Genomic DNA, 26,668 nt, shown 5'->3' with positions numbered 1-26,668 from the left:
TCATCATCAGAGGACGTGGAATCTAGTCGAACCTGTCTATCACTGGACAGGGTTAACCGCTTAGTCAAAGCTGTCAATAGCACTATGGGCATTGAGGAGACCCAGGCGGAATGTTCCATCCAGGATATAATGTTTAAGGGCATAGATCGCAAATCCAGAAGAGTATTTCCCGTAGTTGATAAAGTTAAGTCTCTGATTACGAGAGAATGGAAAAAACCCGAAAGGAAGGGGTCTCTCCCACCAGCGTTCAAAAGAAGATATCCCTTTGAGGAAGAAGCTTCTTCCCCCTGGGACAAGGTCCCGAAACTGGATGCGGCGGTGGCTAAAGCATGTAAAAAGACGTCTCTTCCGTTTGAGGATCTGGGGAGCCTAAAAGACCCGCTTGATAGGAAAGCTGAGGTATTCCTTAAAGGAGCTTGGGAAACATCAGCGGGTTCCCTGAGACCAGCGATTGCGGCCACCTGCACTGCCCGGTCGTTGATGGTATGGCTGGGTAATCTAGAAAACCAGCTCAAGGATAAGGTTCCTAGGAGCGAGATCCTATCATCTATGTCTATGATTCAGGATGCAGCAGCCTTCCTTGCGGATGCGTCAGCCGATTCTGTTAGGCTAGCGGCAAGGTCATCAGCACTGTCCAATGCGGCCCGTAGGGCTCTTTGGATAAAATGCTGGCCAGGAGACTTGCAGGCCAGATCAAAACTATGTGGCATCCCCTGTGAAGGGGTTCATTTGTTTGGCCCAGTGCTGGATGAGCTTCTAGAAAAAGCAGGTGACAGTAAGAAGCGATTCCCTCTCCTAGCAAGACCCTTCTATAGACGGGACTATAATAGAGGAGGGCCATATCGCCGAAGATCGGACAGGGATTCAAATAGAGAATCGACCAGATACAACTCTTACAGGGGAAGAGGTAGAGGTTACATGTTTAACTCTTCTAGAGACTCTAAAAAGCATCAATGACTGGCGGCCCAGGTGGGCGGTAGGCTTTTGGCCTTCTACCCAGCCTGGGTAAAAATCACCAATAGTCCATGGATACTCAGTATCATTAAAGAGGGGCTAAAGTTCCAATTCCACCATACCCCCCTGGAAAAATTCAAATTAACTCCTATCCGTTCTTCTCGCGCAGAACAGTTGGCGTTGGAGTCAGAGGTTCGAGATCTCCAAAAAAAAGGGGGTTCTCGTTAAAGTACCTACGGAGGAACAAGGTACGGGGTTTTACTCCCCTTTATTCCTGGTAAAGAAGCCAGATGGATCTTATCGTACCATCATCAATCTGAAGGGCCTGAATGTATTCCTGCTGGTCCCATCCTTTAAAATGGAATCTGTGAAGTCGGCAATAAAGCTTCTTTTTCACAATTGCTTCATGGTTGTCTTAGATCTGAAAGACGCCTATTATCATGTCCCGATACATGCAACTCATCAGCGCTTTCTCAGGGTGGCGATTTCTCTTGCCGGCACAGTGGAGCACTTTCAATATCGGGCACTCCCCTTTGGTGTTGCAGTCGCACCTCGGGTGTTCACTAAGATTATGGTGGAGGTTATGGCACACCTTCATGAGCAAAATATACTAATAATTCCCTATCTGGATGATTTATTGATCGTTGGGCGCTCAGAGGTACACTGTAAAGAACAGTTGGGGAAAGTGATGGCGGCGTTACACAACTTAGGATGGATTATCAATCTCAAAAAGTCGCGTCTTCAGCCCTCAACATCACAGCAGTTCTTGGGTCTTACTGTGGATTCAGCTCAGCAGGAATGTCGCCTGCCAGACTCAAAAGTTGATACTATTCACCGGCTGGCCTCCAGGGCAATTAGTAATCCCGTAGTTTCCCTAAGAAGTGCTATGTCACTCTTAGGTTCACTTACTTCTTGTTTTCCGGCGGTGATGTGGGCACAGTTTCACTCCAGGGCTCTGCAATGGGATGTTCTGCATAATTTTCGGCGTCTGGGCGCTAACCTTGACAAAAAATTTTCCCTATCTGTAGAGGCCACGGGTTCACTAAGGTGGTGGACACACATCCCTAATCTGCGTAAAGGGGTACCTTGGACATATCATATATCACGGGTAATAACAACGGATGCTAGCCCCACGGGGTGGGGAGCACACTGGGAGGGCAATTGCATTCAGGGTCTGTGGTCCCATTCTGAGCGAGACACGTCCTCCAATCTGAAGGAATTGATGGCGGTGGAACGCGCCTTAGATAGGTTCCTTATACCTCTGCAGGGTAGACATGTTAGGATACTCTCTGACAACCAGGTGACCGTTGCTTATGTGAACCACCAAGGAGGTACACGGTCTAGGTCATTAATGAACGTTACAAATCATATCTTTCAGATGGCCGAAAATCACCTGCTCTCCCTTACGGCCCTTCATATAAAGGGAAATCTAAATACCATGGCCGATTACTTAAGCCGCAACGAGCTCAGACAAGGGGACTGGTCTCTAAAACCGGCTGTCTTCAATCAGATCGTGCGGTTGTGGGGATGTCCAGAGATAGATCTGTTTGCCAGTCGAGGAAACAAGAAACTCCATCAATTCTGTTCCCTAGACCCAAGGGACAACCCGTACGCAGTCGACGCTCTTCTGATTCCCTGGAATTTCAATCTCGCCTACGCTTTCCCTCCTCTGAATCTCATTCCTATAGTTCTGAGGAAAATTTGCGAAGACGGAGCCCGAGTGGTTTTAATAGCCCCATTCTGGCCCAGAAGGTCTTGGTTCCCATGGTTGAGAAGCATGTCCATTTCCCAACCATGGATCCTCCCAGAAATACCGGACCTCCTTTCCCAGGGTCCAGTCTTCCATCCACGAGTAACCAACTTGCACCTGACAGCGTGGAACTTGAGAGGTCACTTCTGAAAGGAAAGGGATTCTCCCAGAATCTTGTAAATACTCTACTTAAAAGTAGGAAAGCCTCCACGACTAGCATTTATGTTAGGGTATGGAGGAAGTTCCTATCAAGTTCAGGAGCACAAATCGATCAAAAACCTGATATTGCTCAGATCCTAGAATTTTTACAGAAGGGCCTAGAGTTAGGCTTAGCCACCAGCACCCTTAGAGTTCAGGTTTCAGCTCTAGGGGCACTATATAATTCCAACATAGCCAGTAATCACTGGATAACAAGGTTTTTCAAAGCGGTCACCAGATCCAGGCCGGTTGTTAAACAGAGAATAGTTCCATGGGACCTAAATCTTGTGCTCTCAGCTCTAACACAAGCTCCGTTCGAGCCTATTGACTCTGTCCCGATCAAGATCCTGTCGGTCAAAACAGCCCTCTTAGTTGCTCTTACATCGGCAAGAAGGGTTAGTGATCTTCAGGCATTATCCAGGCAACGTCCATATATGCAATTTTTGGAAGATAGAGTGGTGATGAGGCCTGACCCTCTTTATCTTCCAAAGGTTGCCTCAAAATTTCATAGATCCCAGGAGGTGATTCTACCTTCATTTTGTCCTAATCCCTCTAACAATAAGGAGCAGAGATTTCATTGTTTGGACGTACGTAGGTGCCTTCTTAAATACATTTCAGTAACAGACACCTGGAAAAAAGACCACGCATTATTTTTATCCTACCAGGGGGTTAGGAAGGGACTTAGAGTGTCAAAAAATACCCTAGCCAGATGGATTAGGAAGGCGATATCTCTTGCTTATACCGCAGGTGGCGTGGAGATTCCAGAAGGTATAAAGGCTCACTCCACTCGTGCGGTAGCCACATCCTGGGCTGAGAGAGCAGAAGTATCGATTGAGGACATCTGTAAGGCGGCCACATGGTCTTCTCCATCCACCTTTCTTAGACACTATAGATTAGATCTAGGTGGCTCCTCCGACCTCACGTTTGGGAGAAGGGTGCTGGAAGCTATTATCCCTCCCTAGTCACCTTTTCACTTCTCTGAAAGTCTCTCGTTGTGCTGTCATGGCGACTGAATAAATACGTACGCTACTCACCTGGTAGCAGTGTTTTTTCAGGAGCCATGACAGCACCCTTATATTCCCTACCCTCTTTGTTTATGGGTTCAACACTTCCTTTAGAAAATTCCTAAGTTTATTCACTGGGTGAATTGTACCATATATTAATATTGTTTATGTGCTACTAACCTAGAAGGTCCTTTCATACTCTGTAAACCAACTGGCGGGTGAGTGAGGTGCCGCCCTTTTATGTCTGAGGTTTCCTGTCCCTGAAGGGCGGATCCCCTCTCTCGTTGTGCTGTCATGGCTCCTGAAAAAACACTGCTACCAGGTGAGTAGCGTACGTATTTTCCCACGAACAAAAGTTCATTTTAAAAAATTTCTGTGTCTGATCGTGTACGGAGCATACCACATCTCCTGGGCAGGGGAGGAAGCAAAAGACAATACTGACATTACAGCGGGGATCACAGATAATTCATTTTGTGAGGTAAAATATTTCACTGACTGTTTTTAAACAATATTTTACCTCACAAAAGGGAAAGAAAGAGTGGATAGGTGGGTGAGCACACAGGGGGGGGGGGTGGGGGGGATTCTCAATGCTGCAAAACCTGCCCCCATCGTGACATTACCGCTCTCCCGATGCGATAGCATTGGGCCTCCATCTAGTTAACAGTATAAATGGCAAAAGGATATGGTGAGTAGAAGAACAACGGTACAGATCACGGCTATTCCGATGAAAGTCACTGGTTAATCAGTCCATAAAGTGAATAGCGCCGACAACGGCTGGCACGGTGTCCTTTCCAATGGGGTCCGGTAAACAACAATACCCCATCTTCTGGTGACAGTGGTTGGTCTTCGGTACCTTCCGCTGTCATATACTGCAGTGGCTGATAAGGTTACGGGTAGTATATGGCCCAGCCAGGTAGTATATTGCCCAGCCACGTAGTATATTGCCCAGTCACGTATGTAACAGGTTAAAAAAAGACTTAAAATAAACATACTCCCCCTCCGAAGGCGAATTGAAGTCCTGGCGCCTGTGTGCGGTGCACGCGGCAGTTTCCGGTCCCAGGGTTGGTATGAGCGCAGGACCTGTGATGACGTCGCGGTCACATGACTGACGTCATGGAAGGTCCTTCTCGCATAGCATCTTTGGAACCGGAACCTGCCGCTTGCAGTGCCGAGGAGAGGGCGCACGTCGGAGGGTGAGAATAACCTTTTTTTTTATTATTATTATTTTTAACATTAGATCGTTTTACTATTGATGCTGCATAGGCAGCATGAATAGTAAAAAAGTTGGTCACACAGGGTTAATAGCTGCGTTAATGGAGTGCATTACACCGCGGTCCATTAATGCTGCCATTAACCCTGTGTGAGGGCTGACTGGAGGGGAGTATGGAGCGGGCACTGACTGTGGGGAGGAAGGAGCGGCCATTTTACCGACTGACTGTGCCCGTCGCTGATTGGTTGTGGCCTTTTTGCTACGACCACGACCAATCAGCAACTTGGATTTCCATGACAGACAGAGGCCGCGACCAATGAATATCCGTGACAGACACAGACAGACGGAAGTGACCCGTAGACAATTATATAGTAGATCTTCCGCAGAGGCTCCGTCTGAATCACATATTTCAGAGGTTTACAAGGAAGCCTCGGTGTAAGCGCTAACACAGAGCACAGGATAAATGTGCATCAAGCCTTACTGCGATCTTTGGGAGGCAGAATGAAAAAATAAATAGCATGTGAAGAATTGGTTTTAATTTTTACGCCGTTCCTACTGCGGTATAAGTGATTAGGCGACTTTATTCTTCAGGTCGGTGTGATTACAGCGATAACAGAATTATATCGGGTTTTTATGTTTGGCTGCTGTCACACACTTTTTTTATTTTTATTTAGACAGCTATACATTTTCCTTATCCTGGCCGTCAGTCATGTGAAGGCTTGGTTTTTTGTTTTTTTTTACGGGACGAGTTGATGTTTTTATTCTTACCATTTTTGGGCAGATGACGTTTTTGATCGCTTTCTATTCCAAGTTTTGGGAGATGGTATTAACAAAAACCAGCAATTCAGGAATTGTTTTGAGAGATTATATATATATATATATATATATATATATATATATATATATATATATATATATATATATATATATATATGTGTGATACCGCATTTAGACAGTTTTTTTTTATGTTTTGGTGCTCTACACAATAACTATTTTATAGAAAAAAATTATTATTTTTGCATCGATTTTATTATGAGAGCTATAACTTTTTTATTTTTCAGCTGGTGGAGCTATATGGCGGCTTGTTTTTTGCACTACAAGATGACATTTTCAGCGGTACCTTGTTTATTTTATATTTGTCTTTTTGATCGCGTTTTATTGTACTTTTTATTCGCCGATATGATGATAAAGCATTGTTTTTTTACCTCGTCATTTTTTTGCAGTGTTTACTGAAGGGGTTAGCTAGTGGGACAGTTTTATAGAGCGGGTTGTTCCGGACTCGGCGGTACCAAATATGTGTACTTTTGTTTTTGTTTTACATACCGTATATACTCGAGTATAAGCCAACACCCCCCCTAGTTTTGCCACAAAAAACTGGGAAAACTTAATGACTCGAGTATAATGACATACTCACCTCTCAGGCCCCCGGCACTTGCTATATTCACCGGTCCAAGTTCCACCGACGGCCGCCGCTGTGTCTTCCTCGTCCTCTACACTGATGTTCAGGCAGAAGGCGGCGCGCACACTAATCGCGTCACTGCGCCCCCTCTGATCTGAGCGTCAGTGCAGAGGACGGGGAAGATGCAGCAGCGGCCGTCAGTGGAATGGGGAGCAGGTGAATATCGCGCACTGAGTTATACTCACCTGCTCCTGGCGAGGTGCATTCCCTGGTTCTCCGGCACCGGCAGCTTCTTCCTGTAGTGAGCGGTCACATGGTACCGCTCATTACAGTAATGAATATGCGGCTCCACCCCTATGGGAGTCCATATTCATTACTGTAACGAGCGGTACCATGTGACCGCTCACTACAGGAAGAAGCTGCCGGCACCCAGAGAACCAGGGACTGCGCCAGGAGCAGGTGAGTATTATTACACAGCTGCCGCTCCCCCTCCCCTGCCGACCCTGCGTATGACTTGAGTATAAGCTGAGAGGGGCAATTTCAGTCTAAATAAATGGGCTGAAATTCTCAGCTTACACTCAAGTATATACGGTAAATGCATTTTTTTTAAATATTTTTTTTGTTCCTTATTTGGGGATTATATATAAACATATATAGAAGCATTGCAGAGTATTAGATAAATGATCTGTCACTATACAGTGATGTCCCATCCTGGTACAAAGTAAAAAAAAAAATGTAAAAATAATAAATGTATATCTTCAGAGCATCGGAGCAGCGCCTGACAGGTCGGGAAGTATGCATCTCAGGTCCTGCTTTTAGCAGGCGCTCACAAACCACCTTCCCTGATGGACCCCGTGGCCATCTTGTTGCCGGGAATCTCCATGGAGACCGTCAGGACAACGTGATCACATCGCATTGTTCTGATGGAAGCATTCAGGGAGGCCCCTCCCTGCACTATATCGCTGTCACTATTGACAGCAGCACCAGAGGGGTTAAATACCCGTGATTGGTGCTAGCACCGATTGTGGGCATTGCTGCAGGGTGTCGGCTCTCACGTAGAGCTGAAATCCGCACCTGATGGCGCCTGTGGCGGTGCTCTGCGTGAGCATGTCAGGAAGGGGTTAAAGGTTGGAGTTCTTCATTGAGGCAATGCAGATGTGCAATTTTATTATTTATTTTTCACAGATCAAATCTGCATGTGAAAAAAATTGTAGTATGCACTAGTATCTTCCGTGTGTCGGATGAGACTCACCCATTCAAGTCCATGGGTGTGCAAAGAAATTAGCATTTCTGTAACGTAGGAAACTGTAAATGGTAATTGTAAATTATTAATGGCTGCTGTAAAAAAAACTGATTAGGAACCAATGACAAGTGATCACATTTTTAATTTGCTCACGTGACCTCAGCATAATGAAGTGGAAATATATATATATATATATATATATATATATATATATATATATATATATATATATATATATATATATATATATATATATATCTATCCGATTCTAATGCATCGGGTATTCTAGAATATGCATGTCCACGTAGTATATTGCCCAAAAACGTAGTACAGTTATATGGGCAATATAGTACGTGACTGGGCAATATACAGTTATATGAAAAAGTTTGGGCACCCCTATTAATCTTAAGCTTAATGTTTTATAAAAATTGTTTGTTTGTTTTTTTTTTTTGTTTTTTTTTTTTTTTTGCAACAGCTATTTCAGTTACATATATCTAATAACTGTTGGACACAGTAACGTCATCCGTTTTTTGCCGGATCCGTCAGAAAAGCTTTTTCCTGCGGATGGAGAAAACGTACAGAAGAACGGTTTTTCTGTCCGGCGAAAAAACACCCAGCGACTGATCTGGTGAAAAACGTATGAAACTGAGATGTGAAATGATGAATCCGGCCTCCGAATCCGGTTTTTCGTGCATTTTTTTCCATTGAAATCATGCACATCTTCCATTCTCTCTCTAAAAAAAAAAAAAAACAGATCTGTTGCATCAGTTTTTCACTATTTGCAACGGATCCTTTTTTTTCAAAAATTCACCGGATCCTGCCTGATGGATAGATGAAGATGGATATATGGATAGTTAGGCTACCTTCGCACATCAGTTTGTTTCCATCAGGCAGGATCCGGCGAATTTTTGAAAAAAAGGATCCATTGCAAATAGTGAAAATCCTTTACTTTAATCCTTTATTTTGTATTTCGTAGTTTGTTTTACTCTGGGATCTCTTTCCCTTGTGAAGGTAATTTGCATTCTGCTCTGCCCTCCGGTTCTTTAGGAGGAACATGAAAAACTCAACAGCCTTTAAGGCAGCATAGGTTCGAGTTGCCATCATCTAGTGTGTGGTTAGGGCTCTATCAGCTCACAACAGAAACCACTAGTGACTTCAGGGTCAGATTCTCTAGTCTGTACAGGAACTGGCAGGGGCAGTTGCAGATTTTAGTGTGTTACCTACTTTCCTGAGTGAGTTGCTACAGTACCATAACAGGGGACTAGTACTTGAAATCATTGTCTTCTCCTGTTAACCATGGTTACTTCCAAAGAAACGTGCATTGCTTTACATCAAAAGGGCTTCACAGGCAAGGACATTGCTGCTCGTAAGATTTCCCCTAAATCAATTATATATCGGAGCATCATGAACTTCAAATAGAGAGGTCTAACTGCTGTGAAGAAGGCTTTTGGGTCTCCAATGAACTCCAGCAAGTGCCAGGACCTTGTCCTAAAAAGGATTCAGTTACAGGATTAGTCCAACACCAGTACAGAGCTTGCTCAGGAATGATAGCAGGCAGGTATCGGTGCATCTGCACAAACTGTGAGACAAAAACTTTTGGGGGCTGGCCTGGTGTCAAGAAGGGGAGCAAAGAAGCCAAACATCAAGAATAGACTAACATACTGCAAGAAGTGCAGGGATTGGACTGCAGAGGATGAGGGTAAAGTTAATTTCTTTGATGAAGCCTCCTTCAGACTTTTTGGGACATCTGAAAGAATGATTGTCTGGAGACGAAAAGGCGAGAGCTATCGTGGGTCCTGTATTATGCCAACAGTAAAGCCTCCTGTGTTAATTCATGTGTGGAGGCTTTTCATCCATGGAGGGGAGTCGCTTACAATTTTCCCTAAGAACGCTGAATACATAACCAGATCAACACATCGTCCAATGATCCAGGAGCAATTTGGGGATGAACAATGCATTTTCCACCATAATGGAGACCACATCACAAGGCAAAAGCAGTAACTAAGTGACTTTGGGAACAAAACACTGACATTTTGGGTCCATGGCCAGTAACCTCCCCAGATCTCGATCCCATTGAGAACCTGTGGTCAGTCCTCAAATTGATAGAAATTGTGATCAAAACCAAACACTGGTTAGATAAGAGTGGGCTGTCATCAGTCAGGGTTTTGCCCTAAAACTGATATCCAGCTGCCAGGGGACGAAGAGCAAAATTCTGAAGAAATAAGGATTAACACTGTAAATTTTGAGTGTTTTCTTATAAACTTTATGTATTTGTCAATAAAGGGTTAAAAACATATGAAATGCTAATAATTGTACTTCAGAAACCAGAAAAACGTCCGATTAAAACGATCATAAACACTGAAGCGGCAAAGTGTGTGAAAACCAACATTTATGTTGGTCAGAGAACTTTTGGCCACAACTGTATATTTGTTCGGTGTTCTTGCTTTAACCTTTTTTCTTTTTCTTTGTAGACCACTCCAGATCGCTTTCACATTTGGGATAAAATGATGCGAAAACAAATGCAGGAGTATTTGGAGGTTAGTTGGGAGATGGTCAAATTCATGGAGTCGGACAACGCTCCAGTAATCCTGAAGAAGAGCTTTGATTTGCAAGAATGCATGATTGATTCTCTTATACAGACGGAGAGCGAGATGTCTGATCTCCTCAGAGGTACTGTGTCCCGATCAGCTCCATAACCTTCGACATCATAGTAGAGTATACGGAATGGGTAAATCAGGCCTAAAATTGTATCTTACTTTAATTCCGCACTTCTAGATTTCTTGTCTGTAGAAGAAGATGCAGCTCGGACCCTTCTGGAAACAGAAGACACAAAGCAGAAAACACTCTACAAACTAGGGAAGATTGAGCAGGAGCTGCAGACTCTATGTGACAAAAATGCCTCCCTGGAAAGCGGCATTAAATATCCTTCCGGTCATAAAGGGTGATCTGAAATTTCAATAATCCGACATGAGGGAGGGTGATATGGGCACAGGTTTTTTAGGATATGTGCACACAACGTCTTCAGATAATAATAATAATAATAATAATTTTTATTTATATAGCGCCAACATATTCCGCAGCGCTTTACAAATTATAGAGGGGACTTGTACATACAATAGACATTACAGCATAACAGAAATACAGTTCAAAACAGATATCAAGAGGAGTGAGGGCCCTGCTCGTAAGCTTACAAACTATGAGGAAAAGGGGAGACACGAGAGGTGGATGGTAACAATTGCTATAGTTATTCGGACCAGCCATAGTGTAAGGCTTGGGTGTTCATGTAAAGCTGCATGAACCAGTTAATTAATTTTTTTTTTTTTTTTTTAATATAGGCCACACAGGGATCGTTAGGTTAATGCATTGAGGCGGTAGGCCAGTCTGAACAAATGAGTTTTTAGGGCACGCTTAAAACTGTGGGGATTGGGGATTAATCGTATTATCCTAGGTAGTGCATTCCAAAGAATCGGCGCAGCACGTGTAAAGTCTTGGAGACGGGAGTGCGAGGTTCTGATTATTGAGGATGCTAACCTGAGGTCATCAGCGGAGCGGAGGGCACGGGTAGGGTGGTAGACTGATACCAGGGAGGAGATGTAGGGTGGTGCTGAGCCATGGAGTGCTTTGTGGATGAGGGTAGTAGTTTTGTACTGGATTCTTGAGTGGATGGGTAACCAGTGTAATGACTGGCACAAGGTAGAGGCATCGGTGTAACGGTTGGTGAGGAATATGATCCTGGCAGCAGCATTCAGGACAGATTGGAGCGGGGAGAGTTTGGTAAGAGGGAGGCCGATTAGTAGAGAGTTACAATAGTCCAGACGAGAATGAATAAGTGAAACAGTAAGAGTTTTTGCAGAGTCGAAAGTAAGAAAAGGGCGAATTCTAGAAATGTTTTTGAGATGCAGGTAAGAAGAGCGAGCCAGTGATCGGATGTGGGGGGTGAATGAAAGGTCAGAATCAAGGATGACCCCAAGGCAGCGGGCATGTTGCTTTGGAGTAATGGTGGAACCGCAAACGGAGATGGCAATGTCAGGCAAAGGTAGGTTAGTAGAGGGAGAGAACACGAGGAGTTCAGTTTTTGACAGGTTTAGTTTCAGATAGAGGGAGGACATGATGCTAGAGACAGCGGTAAGACAATCACTGGTGTTTTCTAATAAGGCAGGCGTGAGATCAGGAGAAGAAGTGTATAGTTGGGTGTCGTCAGCATAGAGATGGTACTGGAAGCCAAATCTACTGATTGTTTGTCCAATAGGGGCAGTATACAAAGAGAAGAGGAGGGGGCCTAGGACTGATCCTTGAGGAACCCCAACAGTAAGGGGAAGGTGAGAGGAGGAGGAACCAGCGAAACATACAGTGAAGGATCGGTCAGAGAGATAGGAGGAGAACCAGGAGAGAACGGTGTCCTTGAGGCCGATGGAGCGGAGCATAGTGAGGAGGAGCTGATGATCCACAGTATCAAATGCTGCAGAGAGATCCAAGAGAATTAGCATGGAGTAGTGACCATTAGATTTAGCTGTTAGTAGGTCATTAGAGACTTTAGTGAGGGCAGTTTCAGTAGAGTGTAAAGAGCGGAAACCAGATTGAAGAGGGTCGAGAAGAGAGTTATCTGAGAGATAGCGGGTAAGACGGGAGTGGACCAGGCGTTCGAGGAGTTTAGAGATGAAGGGAAGATTAGAGACAGGTCTATAATTAGCGGCACAGTTTTGGTCGAGGGATGGTTTTTTAAGTAATGGATGTATGATGGCATGCTTAAATGAGGAGGGAAAAATACCGGAAGTGAGGGAAAGGTTGAATATTTTTGTTAGGTGAGAGGTGACAGCCGGGGAAAGGGACTGGAGGAAATGTGACGGAATGGGGTCACTGGTGCAAGTGGTCGGGCGAGAAGATGCAAGGAGCCTGCTTACTTCTTCTTCTGTAACTGGTTCAAAGTCAGAGAGTGAACTAGATGCAGTGGGGGAGGGAGGACAGTGCATGGTATGAAGAGATTGGGAGATGATTTCCTGTCGAATATGGTCAATTTTTTCTTTGAAGTAATTGGCCAGATTGTCAGCACGGAGATCCGTGGTTGGGGCCTGCGCTCTTGGGTTGAGTAGGGACTGGAACGTGTCAAAGAGACGTTTAGGGTTATTGGACAGGGAGGTGATGAGGGTGTTGAAGTAGGTTTGTTTGGAGAGGTGAAGGGCAGAATTGTATGTCTTTAGCATGAACTTATAATGGATGAAATCTTCGGGTAGATTAGATTTTCTCCACAGACGTTCTGCGCACCTGGAGCACCGCTGCAGGAAACGTGTTTGCAGCGTGTGCCACGGTTGTTGCCGTCTGTGCCGAGTTGTTTTATGTATAGGAGGAGCAGCTTCATCCAGGGCACTTTGCAGGGTTTCATTGTAATGCTTCAGAGCAGAATCAGGACATGAGATGGAGGAGATTGGGGCCAATGAGGACTGCAAGTTCTTCATAAGTTCCTGGGTGTTAATGGCCTGTATGTTTCTATAAGTGTGGAAAGTGGGGGTGACCTGAGCGGGATGGCAGTTCTTGAGAGAATGAAAGAAGGTGGTGGTCAGAGAGTGGGAGAGGGGAGTTTGTGAAATCATCCACTGAGCAAAGCCGGGAGAAGACCAAGTCAAGGGAGTCTGCCTAAAGTCTGCCTGGAAAAGCAACGCAAATGAAAGGAACATAGTGCACAGAAATTTTGAAATGACATCGCTGTGCACATGTTTAGTTTCTTTTAACCGCTACTTAGTTCGGAAACTATGAAGCCGATACAGAAAAGGAACATGGCCTCTCGACAATATAGTGTAAAATATAGCGATGCCGCTACATCTAGATAAAGTCAGCAAACCAAAGATGTCATGTAGACATAGACTTAAAGTAATCCAGTATAGCAGAGTTAAAGGGACACTGTCACCTGAATTTGGAGGGAACAATCTTCAGCCATGGAGGCGGGGTTTTTGGGTGTTTGATTCACCCTTTCCTTACCCGCTGGCTGCATGCTGGCTGCAATATTGGATTGAAGTTCATTCTCTGTCCTCCGAAGTACATGCCTGCGCAAGGCAAGATTACCTTGTGCAGGCATGTACTACGGAGGACAGAGAATGAACTTCAATCCAATATTGCAGCCAGCATGCAGCCAGCGGGTAAGGAAAGGGTGAATCAAACACCCAAAAACCCCGCCTCCATGGCTGAAGATTGTTCCCTCCAAATTCAGGTGACAGTGTCCCTTTAAACAAATCGAATGTGTTGAATTTTATGAACTTGTCAGGACCCAGAGATTTCGAACAATTTTAAGATTAATTTTACACTAAATAGAAGAAGGCATCGGCCGGAGAAGAATCCTGTAATCTCAAGCACAGCCTTGCGGGCATCCTCATAGTGCCTTGTAACTATCACATCACATGGTATAGCACAGCCAATCAGAAAAGACTATAATAGCCTCTATAAAAGTAGAAGCAGGGAATGCAGCAACCATTCTGTGGTAAAACTGGATAGTAAGAGAATGTGAAACTGGATGGTGAAAAGACGCCATAGCTTAAAAATTTAGAGGTACGGAAAGAAAGCCATGAAACGCTGAATAAACATTACAGATAGTGTGTAACAGGACAACAGTGACGAATGGCTCCTTGTTACCCATATATACTGAGATCACTTGGACATTAGTAAGGTTTTTTTCTGAAGTAGAAATGGGTCTAATAGTGACTTTTATGTTTGCATCTTATTCAATATTTAGCATGCACTTCTTTTTACTTTAGCTTTACTTGGTTTCGACCGTTTTTGTTCTTTTTTTTTTTTTTTTTTTTTATCGCAGCCACAGCATATGGGGCAAGTGACTGTATGGAGCATCTTATGGGGCCATAACGTTTGTGCAGCACTATATGGGGCAAATATCTCTATGGAGCATCTTATGGGACCCTTATTACCCTTTATGCAGGATTATACGGGGAATATTTTAATATGGAGCATTTAATGGGGCCATCATGAACTGTATGGAGCATTATATGGGGCTCCTGATTAATATGGATATTCAAAAACACAACCTACTGATGTCTCAATTAATTTTACTTTTATTGGCATCTATTTTTACTTTTGAAATTTACTGGTAGCTGCTGCATTTTCCACCCTAGGCTTATACTCGAGTCATTAACCCCTTAAGCCCCGAGGGTGGTTTGCACGTTAATGACCGGGCCAATTTTTACAATTCTGACCACTGTCCCTTTATGAGGTTATAACTCTGGAACGCTTCAACGGATCTTGGCGATTCTGACATTGTTTTCTCGTGGCATATTGTACTTCATTTTAGTAGTAACATTTATTCGATATAACTTGCGTTTATTTGTGAAAAAAGCGGAAATTTGGCGAAAACGTAGAAAATTTTGCAATTTTCCAACTTTAAATTTTTATGCCCTTAAATCACAGAGATATGTCACGCAAAATACTTAATAAGTAACATTTCCCACATGTCTACTTTACATCAGCACAATTTTGGAACCAAAATTTTTTTTTGTTAGGGAGTTATAAGGGTTAAAAGTTGACCAGCAATTTCTCATTTCTACAACACCATTTTTTTTTTTAGGGACCACATCTCATTTGATGTCATTTTGAGGGGTCTATATGATAGAAAATACCCAAGTGTGACACCATTCTAAAAACTGCACCCCTCAAGGTGCTCAAAACCACATTCAAGAAGTTTATTAACCCTTCAGGGGTTTCACAGGAATTTTTGGAATGTTTAAATAAAAATGAATATTTAACTTTTTTTCACACAAAATTTATTTCAGCTCCAATTTGTTTTATTTTACCAAGGGTAACAGGATAAAATGGATGCCAAACATTGTTGTACAATCTGTACTGAGTACGCGGATACCCCATATGTGGGGGTAAACCACTGTTTGGGCGCATGGCAGAGCTCGGAAGGAAAGGAGCGCCATTTGACTTTTAAATGCAAAATTGACAGGAATTGAGATGGGACGCCATGTTGCGTTTGGAGAGCCCCTCATGTGCCTAAACATTGAAACCCCCCACAAGTGACACCATTTTGGAAAGTAGACACCCTAAGGAACTTATCTAGATGTGTGGTGACCACTTTGACCCACCAATTGCTTCACAGAAGTTTATAATGCAGAGCCGTAAAAATAAAAAATCATATTTTTTCACAAAAATGATCTTTTCGCCCCCAATTTTTTATTTTCCCAAGAGTAAGAGAGGACAAATTGGCCAACAATTTTTGAGGTCCAATTTCTTGAGTACGCTGATACCCCATATATGGGTGTAAACCATTGTTTGGGCGTATGGCAGAGCTCGGAAGGGAAGGAGCGCCATTTGGAATGCAGACTTAGATGGATTGGTCTGCAGGCGTCACGTTGCATTTGCAGAGCCCCTGATGTACCCAAACAGTAGAAACCACCCACAAGTGACCTCATATTGGAAACTAGACCTCCCACGGAACTTATCTAGATGTGTTGTGAAAACTTTGAACCCCCAAGTGTTTCACTACAGTTTACAACGCAGAGCCGTGAAAATAAAAAATCCTTTTTTTTCCCACAAAAATGATTTTTAGCCCCCCAAATTTTTATTTTCCCAAGGATAACAAGAGAACTTGGACCCAAAAAGTTGTTGTCCAATTTGTCTCGAGTACGATAATACCCCATATGTTGGGGTAAACCCCTGTTTGGGCGCACGGGAGAGCTCGGAAGTGAAGGAGCACTGTTTTACTTTTTCAATGCAGAATTGGCTGGAATTGAGATCGGACGCCATGTCGCGTTTGGAGAGCCCCTGATGTGCCTAAACAGTGGAAACCCCCCAATTATAAATGAAACCCTAATCCAAACGCACCCCTAACCCTAATCCCAACTGTAACCCTAACCACACACCTAACCCTGACACACCCCTAATTCTAATCCCAACCGTAAATGTAATCCAAACCCTAGCCCTAACCCTAATGGGAAAATGGAAATAAATACATTTTTTTTTAATTTTATTATTTTTCCCTAAGGCTAGGTTCACATTGCGTTAGGGAAATCCGTTTAGCACTAGCGGATTGCGCTAACGCAATGTCTTTTTAGGTGTCGTGTTTAGTGGTCGCGTTAACGTCCCCGGTCTGGAAGATCGGGGATCGGACCTCGGGCGCGCCGCGGACGCTGCAAGCAGCGTCTGAGGCGCGCCACAAAAGAATGGCACCTTGCTAGCGCGAGCCGAAAATGGCACGCTCTAGCGATGCGCTACACCCGAAAATCACATTGCTGTCAATGGGTGTGCTAACGGACCCGTTGCACGGCGTTAATTGTGACATTTTCGCCGTGCAACGCTGTCCGTTAGCGTTAACCCATTAACGCAATGTGAACCTAGCCTAACTAAGGGGGTGATGAAGGGGGGTTTGATTTACTTTTATAGCGTTTTTTATATCGGATTTTTATGATTGGCAGCCGTCACACACTAAAAGACGCTTTTTATAGCAAAAAAGTTTTTGCGTCTCCACATTTTGAGACCTATAATTTTTCCATATTTTGGTCCACAGAGTCATGTGAGGTCTTGTTTTTTGCGGGACGAGTTGACGTTTTTATCAGTTACATTTTCGGACACGTGACAGTTTTTGATCGCTTTTTATTCCGATTTTTTTTGTGAGGCAGAATGACCAAAAACCAGCTATTCATGAATTTCTTTTGGGGGAGGCGTTTATACCGTTCCGCGTTTGGTAAAATTGATGAAGCAGTTTTATTCTTCGGGTCAGTACGATTACAGCGATATCTCATTTATATCATTTTTTTTATGTTTTGGCGCTTTTATACGATAAAAGCTATTTTATAGAAAATAATTATTTTGGCATCGCTTTATTCTGCGGACTATAACTTTTTTTTTTTTTTTTTTTTGGTTATGATGCTATATGGCGGCTCGTTTTTTGCGGGACAAGATGACGTTTTCAGAGGTACCATGGTTATTTATATCCGTCTTTTTGATCGCGTGTTATTCCACTTTTTGTTCAGCGTTATGATAATAAAGCGTTGTTTTTTTGGCTCGTTTTTTTTTTTTTTTTTTCTTACGGTGTTCACTGAAGGGGTTAACTAGTGGGCCAGTTTTATAGGTCGGGTCGTTACGGACGCGGCGATACTAAATATGTGTACTTTTATTGTGTTTTTTTTTTTTTTATGTAAAGAAATGTATTTATGGGAATAATATTTTTTTTTCTGCTTTATTTAGGAATTTTTATTTTTTATTTTTTTTACAAGTGTGGAAATTTTTTTTTTTTTTTTTACTTTTTCACTTTGTCCCAGGGGGGGACAATACAGATCACCGATCTGACAGTGTGCACAGCACTCTGTTAGATCGGTGGTCTGACATACAGCCGGGCAGGATTAGAGCTGCAGCCTGATCCTCACCCGGAAGTGCTCCCTGCAGGACCCGGATGCAGCCCGGCGGCCATTTTGGATCCGGGGACTGCAGGGAGAAGACGCTCGGTACACGGTGAGCACATCACCGTGCACCGATCGTCTCAGGGAAGCCCGCAGGGAGCCCCCTCCCTGCGCGATGCTTCCCTGCACCGCCGGCACACCGCGATCATCTTTGATCGCGGTGTGCCGGGGGTTAATGTGCCGGGAGCGGTCCGTGACCGCTCCTGGCACATAGTGCCGGATGTCAGCAGCTGACACTCGGCCGCGCTCCCCCCGTGAGCGCGGCCGATCGCATATGACGTACTATCCCGTCCCTGGGAATTAAGTCCCAGGTCACCTGGACGGGATAGTACGTCATGGGATTAAGGGGTTAAATTTTCCCAGTTTTTTTTTGTGGCAAAATTAGGGGTGTCGGCTTATACTCGGGTCGGCTTATACTCGAGTATATACGGTATGTATTTTTTGCAAAATCAAACGTTGGCATGCGACACTAAAGGATCGTGTGACTTTTTTTGTTCTAAGAATGAAGAAAAAGGTTAAAAAAAGAGAGACCCTTTTGATTTTGCGAATTCATCAGCCTACATGCGCCATTTAGAAAAATTTCAATAAACGGCTGGAAGAAAAATAAAAGAGCAATAGGGTCTTATCTGGGTATAAGGAGATAAATTCTATTCAAATGTATTCAGCCCTTACACAGGCTCAGAAAAGTAAGCTGCTGCAGATCCACCGGTCTTCTCATGACCAACAAAAGTAAAAAGAAAAGGGATATAAGGGTAGATTCTTCTCTGCGCCTCTTGAGAAATTAGAAGTCCAGATGAGTAATCCAATGAAAAAGTGGCCTTATTCAACGCGTTTCGGAGCACCAGAGCTCCTTCATCAGGATGTGAGTTTTCCTGATGAAGGAGCTCTAGTGCTCCGAAACGCGTTGAATAAAGCCACTTTTTCATTGGATTACTCATCTGGACTTCTAATTTCTCAAGCGGCGCATAGAAGAATCTACCCTTATATCCCATTTTGAAAAACTTGGCGCAAAAAAGGAAGACAAGGGAAGGAAAAAAAAAAGGCAATTAAAAAAAAAAAAAAAAAAAAAAAAAAAGCGATGACTCGGGGCCCAGGTGTATTGCAAGCTAAGATTAGAAAGGTAAACGCGTGCACAGCCTGATAGTGAAGTGCCTGGGTAGATTCCAATATCATAACTAGTAGTAAAAAGACCCAGCACTCTAACTTAGCTTTTAGTCAGTGGTTTAATTGTGTCCACGTTAAATAACAGAAACGTTTCGGTCCTAATATTCGGACTTTCCTCAGTCACAGTAATAAGATATGGTTGACACCAGGCAGACCCCAGGATCCATGCGACTGACGGTGGAGGCCGCGTCCCTTCAGACCACACACAGGCTCCAGATTCTCCCTAAGGGCACCTGCCGGATACTTTTACAAGCCCTGAGACACTGTCTGTGTCCACCATCCCCCATGAATCTACTGAGATCTCACAATCCTGGGGTCTGCCTGGTGTCAACCATATCTTATTACTGTGACTGAGGAAGGTCCGAATATTAGGACCGAAACGTTTCTGTTATTTAACGTGGACACAATTAATCCACTGACTAAAAGCTAAGTTAGAGTGCTGGGTCTTTTTACTACTATTGCAAGCTAAGAGTCTGAGTGAAATAGCTGTGTAGTTGTGTAGTATCTGCCCTCCTTTTGGATATGTATAACAATAGTCAGAGTCATTGGATGTCCAGTTTAGTCTGTTTTCCTCAACGCCAGAACATTTCTGCAGAAGGAGCTTGAGGAGGTGAAACTGCTGGAAGACGAAATTGCTGAGGTGGAGCGAGAGACTCAGGAGGACACTACGGTGATCATTCCTTCAGCGCTGTGAGTATTGCTACCTCTTCTCTGCAGTGCTGTATACAGCCGGCTAAGCCAGAGATATTGGGGGAACATCACCAAATTTTTTTCCTCCATCCTAAAACATGTATAAAAACTCACCCTTGGCACAAATTTCTACATTAGCGTGCGGCTTTTGACACATTGGTTCGTCTAGAGTTCTTCTCTGATATTATGAATTTTACTAATGTTTAACATAATAAAAATACACTTTTCAAAACATTTGGCTTTATTCAGTATGGAGTATGAGCACCATGTGCAGAAATCTCCGCACTTACAGCCTTGGCTGATATCATTGAGGTCATTAATGGTTGTCTGAGGAATGTTCTTGAGCACGGAAATCATCAAGATCCGCTGCTGGCAGCTCCTGTGCAATTGCTGATCTATGATGTCCCAGATGTGTTCAATAGGAGACCAGTCCGGAGATGCCGCAGGCCATGGTGGCACGTTTAGGCTACACAAGCTGCTCATTGTAGCACCAGCAACATGCGGCCTTGGGTTGTCTTGTTAAAAAAACGGCACCTGGGACACCTTAACGTTTCCTTGAGAAGGGCTGTTCATGGCGTTCCCATGTGGTCTACAGACCAATCTTTTGCAATCATTGCTTACATGACAAAAGCGGAACTCGTTGAAGAAGATAGACCTCCATTGCCATCTAGCTCTGCTCCTTAGTAGCCTTTGAGGTCAGTGGAGGGCCTGTAGAGCCGGGCATCTGGCTCATAACTCATTGTCATGCCGACTTCTTCAGATTCAGCGTGACGTCTAATTTCACTTAAGGAGCACTACACGTCATTCCTTGAATCATGAGATCTCCATGTGGGAATGTCACCCCCGGGATTATGGTACAGGGGGACGTAATGTAGAGTAGCCGGGTCCCTCTGGTCTTCATTCCTGGCACACTAACAGCTCATTTACATTTATTTGGTCCTGGAGCAGCTTTCTCCCAATGGTCACAGGAGCCAACACCATCATGCTGTCCGTCCTACTGTGAGCACCCTACGTGGCCTACAAATTCGGGGATTTGTGCTCATGGCGCTCAGACTACATCCTGAATAAATCAAGATGTGTTAACAATTTTTCTTTTCATTTTTCATCGTTTACAGATCAGTTACACGTCGGTGGACATTAGGGCACTTCTAACAGGTTTTGTTACTAGATTATATTTAGAAAAATCATGATCTGCAGCTGCCATTGTTTTATTAAAAAAAGGGCAGCCCCAGATTGGTGACAGGCACTCTTTAAAAAATTACCGTAATCATAAAGTTGCGACATTTGATAAATATGCATTTGCTGAGTTGAAGAGGGTACACTGATGATTTGACTCCAATTACAGCATTTTTTTTTTTTATAAATATGGACCATTATACCTGCTGTGTCCACTAGAGGTAGCTCAGCTCATCTGGATTTACTGTATATAATTTACAGAACGTAATAATAACCTGTGTGCTGTGAGCGCCCCCTGTGGCAGAATAAAGGAGATTGAATCCTAATAAAGGTGTATTGTGAAAGTAATCCAAAGATTTTTGGATTTAAAAGTGAAATTTATGTATTCCTATCAAAGACGGTTCCACAGGATAAGTTGAAGGGGTGATCTTATCTCAATATGGAGTAGGAATAATAATATTAGCAAGTACCTCCATTTAGAAACGTAGTCTTCTCCCTTGAATATGCAGCTGTCGGCAGTGGCCATATACAGTGCACAGGGCTTTTCTCTACAGCTTGGGTCAGGATTTACATCTGGAGCTGATAAGAACTGATCGGTTGGGATGCTTGGCATCGGACCCCACTGATCTGATATTGATGACCCTTCCTGTGTATAGATTATCAGTACCATTAACTCGGACAATTTCTTTAAAATATAATTGCTCAGAGATGGAAGATGATCTTGTTGTGATCTAACACGTTTTCTCATGTTTTCTTTGCAGGTATTTGGCAAAGCTCTTCCACTCCGTAACCAAGATTGATTGGGATTACAATTGTGACTCCACACTAATCAAAGGCAGTATCCTTCCTTATGATATGCTTGTTTTACACATTAGTATACGTACGGTAGTTCCTCCCGAGAGAGGAGAATACTGTTGCTTCTCGTGGGAGGTATTGGGACATCATGGCATAATCATGACGTTACTGTGATTCTCGGCAATTGTAATGTTGCACTCTCCCTGAGCCACAGTTATATCACAATTATCCCTCGGCGACCTGAGCATTTCCCTAGGCGACTCTTAAGGGTCCATTTAGATGAGCCGACCATGGCCATTAATGGAGGGGATTGGCCTGACCGTAATGTTGTAACGACACATGCACAGATCTGATCCTTCACTGGATCTGTGATCTCGACAACATCCTTCACACTCCTCTTGATGGCTCGCTGGTGTCCTGCTCGCCGTGATATGATCTAAGGCTAGTAAAAAATCAGGGCCGTGATGGAGGCTTCTCCAATATGGCGGCTCTGGTTTAAACTGGAGCGGTTCACTTGCTCTGCAACTATTCTGCCATCCATGCCACAGGAGGACACCGAAGCTGATGGTCTTTCTGATCTGGAGGACACTGAGGTAAAATCGGCCTCTGAACATGGTGTAAATATGGCGACCGTAACACAGGGACATGCACAAGAGGCAGAGTGAGTCTGGTGGGAGAACAAATCTGATTTTTACATGGGTGGAATTGTTTTCTGTAGTCCTAAATATGTGCTCTAATGACCTGATCATACATTTATATCGGCTATGCCAAGAGACTTGCAGAGGCACGTCCAAGTCAACTGATGTCCCCATTGCCCTTCCTGACTGACTTACATATGGCTCTTATGTCAGATGTCTCATGACCAGCACATCGTATCTCTTCTGAAAAGGTATTTTTTTATTAGAGGACGAGTGCCTATACAACCACCGCACTTCCATGTGTGAAAATGTGCCGACAGGTTCTTTTGATATGCAAGTTCATCAAAAAAAAGAGTTTATAGGATACCTACTCTCTATATGGCTTTCTCTCAACCATTCAGTATAGCCCATCCTGTTCTCCACTGTTTTGTAATGAGTGTGATATTTGCATTTCCTCCTTTCAGCAAGTGCACAGCTGTCATTTTACAAATTTATATGTGGCTGTTCCAGGAAAGGGCTTCTTGATGAATATTGAGAAGCCTTGTATTTCTGCTCCAATTTTTCCTCAACATTTTAAACTACAGAGTTTTGATTGTTATTCACCCATTCTGGCATTTGCCCATTGGGCAGCGCTCTACTCCCTTGCTCTGGCTTAACCTTATGTTTTGGTACCAACACATGAAAAAACTGATGTGTGTAAGTAGAGCGCTCGGCTGCAGGAATATCAGTGCTCCACCGATTGAAGGGGGTGTGGTTTTCTCAACCTCCGAGGCTGCTGTAAGACCGTGCAGCAGCAGTTGTTTTCATAAGAAGGGCATGGACTGTTGTAGGTCAACTCCTTTCGAAAAAGAAAAAATTCTGAAGAATAAAGTTGGAACAAAGTTTGCGGGTCCATTTTGTAAGATTTCTTATGTTACTGTATTCTCTACCCTCAGGATACTTTTGTAGCGTGCATTTTATTTCATGTCACCCACACTATTTCCTTAACTGGAACTAATTTTCAGTCCACTATGGAGGAGAGATCGCTCAGCCTATCATCATTGACAGCTCTCAGCACTTGAAGATCTTCATCTGTGATTATTTATGGAGCCTTATGGCCACAGAATGGTGACACTGAAAGTAAACGTGTATATATACCCTATATCACGTCCCCTCCTGTGGATTTTATGTTATGTTGCCTTCAGCCATTTTAAATCCTTTAATATTTTACTTTTGTAAATAAAATATTTTTTTTCTCCATTCTGTTTAATTGAGGGAAAAAATTAATATTTCTTCGAAAGCTAGTGTATTTCTCCTTACATAAGTGCTGCTCTCCTCAAGGTGCTCAAAACCACACTGAAGAAGTTTATTCACACAAATGAATGAAATATGGAAGAAAAAAAATGAACATTTAACTTTTTTCCCAATTTTTTTTAACTTTAGTTCCACTTTTTTATTTTCTCAAGAGTAACAGGAGAAAATGAACCCCAAAATTTGTTTAGCAATTTCTCTTGAATACGCTGATACCCCATATGTGGGGGAAAACGACATTTTGGACGCACTGCAGAGCTCTGAAGGGAAGGAACGCTATTTGACTTTCTGAACACAAATTTTACTGTAATCGTTAGCGGATGCCATGTCGTGTTTTTGAGAGCCCCTGATGTGCCTAAACAGTGAAACACCCCCACACAAGTCTGCCCATTTTGGAAAATAGACCCCAGTTGCTCCACAGGTTTTTTTCCCCACAAAAATGTTTTTAGCCCCAATTTTTTTTCACGAGTATAGCAGGAGAAAATGGACACCAAATCTTTTGGGGTGCAATTTCTCTTGACTATGCAGATACCCCATATGTGGGGAATACTACTAAGGGGGGAGGCAGGGCTCAGAAAGGAAGAAGTGATGTTTTGGAACACAGACTGTGATGGAATGGTCTGCAGGTGTCATGTCGCATTAAGAGAGCCCCTGATGTGTGTAAACAGTGGAAGCCCACCAGAAGTGACTGCATTTTGGAAACTGGGCCCCTCAAAGAATTTATCTAACCTCCAGAATTTTACGTTGATCTGTAGAAATGAAAAAATAAATTTATATATATATATATATATATATATATATATATATATATATATTGTAGTGCAGCAGTATCCTCGCTGTGCAGTGAAGAGGCAGTGACCCAGCAATAGTTCAAAATAAAAGTAAATCAGATCCTACGGATCACAGCTGGGAAAACAAAGACAGTCCGTGACCGGTTGCCGTGGGCTACAGCACCGACGTGTATGCTGAGGGTGCCAGGCAGGTAGTGCTCTGCAGAGTCGTTTGTTCTGCCTGCTTGCAAGACCAAAACTGACACATCCAACCTTCTGCTGCAGGGGTTTTTACAAAGGATCCTGTGACCGTCGGCCACATGATAAACCTGTGGCTGGGGAGAAAATGCACTGCCCCGCTGCCATCCTTTAGTCAATTTAAAAAATAAAAGCCCAGAACAGGTTTTCTTATATCTGCCCTGGACACATAGCTTGCCCAAGACCAATACGCACCTTTATTTGGTAGTGCAATCACAGCTATGCCTGTGACTGCAATGCACTGTATGCTTCTTTGCACATCCTGGGGGACACATAGCGACCCTCGCATTTAACACCAGTCACTTCCTCACAATATATAATATTTTTTATGTTGTTCTGCAAGTGGTAAAATTAATAAGGCAGCTTTATTCTTTGGGTCAGGTTTATTACCACATTTACATTTTTTTTATGCGCTTTTACACAAAACATTTTTATAGAAAAAATAATTATTTTTGCATCATTTTATTCTGAGAGCTGTAACTTCTTTATTTTTCCGGTGATGATCTATATAGTAGCATATTTTTTGCAGGACAAGATGACATTTTCAGAGATACCTTTTTCATTTACATTCGTCTTTTTTGATCGCATTTTATTCCATTTTTTTGTTCGGTGGTATGATGATGAAGCATAATTTTTGCCCCTTTTTTTTTTAACTGTGTTCACTGAAGGGGTTAAAAAGTGGGACTGTTTTATAGATCATGTCATTCTGGATTTGGCAATACCAAACATGTATTTTTTATTTATTTTTTCATAAAAAAATTAATTTATGGGTACAATATGTTTTAATTTTTCTGGTCATTTTGTGATTGATTTTTTTTGGAACATATTTTTCCAATTTAGTCTTTACTTTTTTACTTAGTCCATCTATTGGACTTTCACTTTTTTCACTCTGATCTCTTGTAAAGCATAGCAATGCAGCAGCATTGCTATGCTTTATAAACTATATCGATCTCAGCATTTAGCAAGTTAAACTGCCGGGAGCGGTGTGGGCCCCGCTGCTTGCAGTGAGTGCCTGGTGTCAGTTGTCATATCAGGTGAACACCCAGCGACACTCTTGAGCGCGCAGCTCCTGAGCGTGCAAGATCGCCTGGACGTATCCATACGTCCAAGATCGGTAAGTACCTATTGACCTTGATGTATGAATTCGTCTAAGGTCGTGAAGGGGTTATAGGATTTCTCAGAAAATAAATAAGAAAAAAACAAGTAATTATAAATACACTTCTAAATATGTTCTGTTTTGCAAGATAATCACTAAAGAGCTGTAGCTTGCATGGGTGCTTATGTAAGCACCCTGTAAATCTGATCTAATGGTGGTGATCCTCAAAGTGCTGAGGTAAGAAGAGGCTGCTCACACTGCTGTCCACCCTGTCTCTGATGTAACACTGGAGATACCAGGGGTGCTGAGGTAGGAAGAGGCTGCTCACACTGCTGTCCACCCTGTCTCTGATGTAACACTGGAGATACCAGGGGTGCTGAGGTAGGAAGAGGCTGCTCACACTGCTGTCCACCCTGTCTCTGATGTAACACTGGAGATACCAGGGGTGCTGAGGTAGGAAGAGGCTGCTCACACTGCTGTCCACCCTGTCTCTGATGTAACACTGGAGATACCAGGGGTGCTGAGGTAGGAAGAGGCTGCTCACACTGCTGTCCACCCTGTCTTTCTGATGTAACACTGGAGATACCAGGGGTGCTGAGGTAGGAAGAGGCTGCTCACACTGCTGTCCACCCTGTC

The 26,668-nt window shown here is 43.3% G+C and overlaps 1 protein-coding gene across 3 annotated transcripts in view; it reads left to right on the top strand.

Moving 5' to 3' along the window:
• The window catches only part of SPC24 (SPC24 component of NDC80 kinetochore complex), a 28,382-nt gene extending 4,525 nt beyond the window's left edge, over positions 1 to 23,857 (top strand). For all 3 annotated transcript variants that reach the window (XM_069767094.1, XM_069767096.1, XM_069767095.1), the window contains exons 2-6: positions 10,230 to 10,428; positions 10,534 to 10,680; positions 19,907 to 20,009; positions 21,947 to 22,023; positions 23,623 to 23,857. In XM_069767094.1, coding sequence (XP_069623195.1) covers positions 10,263 to 10,428; positions 10,534 to 10,680; positions 19,907 to 20,009; positions 21,947 to 22,023; positions 23,623 to 23,729 — 600 coding nt within the window. In that variant the 5' untranslated portion in view covers positions 10,230 to 10,262 and the 3' untranslated portion in view covers positions 23,730 to 23,857. The remainder of the gene's footprint in view (positions 1 to 10,229; positions 10,429 to 10,533; positions 10,681 to 19,906; positions 20,010 to 21,946; positions 22,024 to 23,622) is intronic.
• The last annotated feature ends 2,811 nt before the right edge of the window (positions 23,858 to 26,668 follow it).

Source organism: Ranitomeya imitator, chromosome 4, assembly GCF_032444005.1.
Source record: "Ranitomeya imitator isolate aRanImi1 chromosome 4, aRanImi1.pri, whole genome shotgun sequence".
Taxonomy (NCBI): domain Eukaryota; kingdom Metazoa; phylum Chordata; class Amphibia; order Anura; family Dendrobatidae; genus Ranitomeya; species Ranitomeya imitator.
This window is presented reverse-complemented; position numbering and strand designations above follow the sequence as displayed.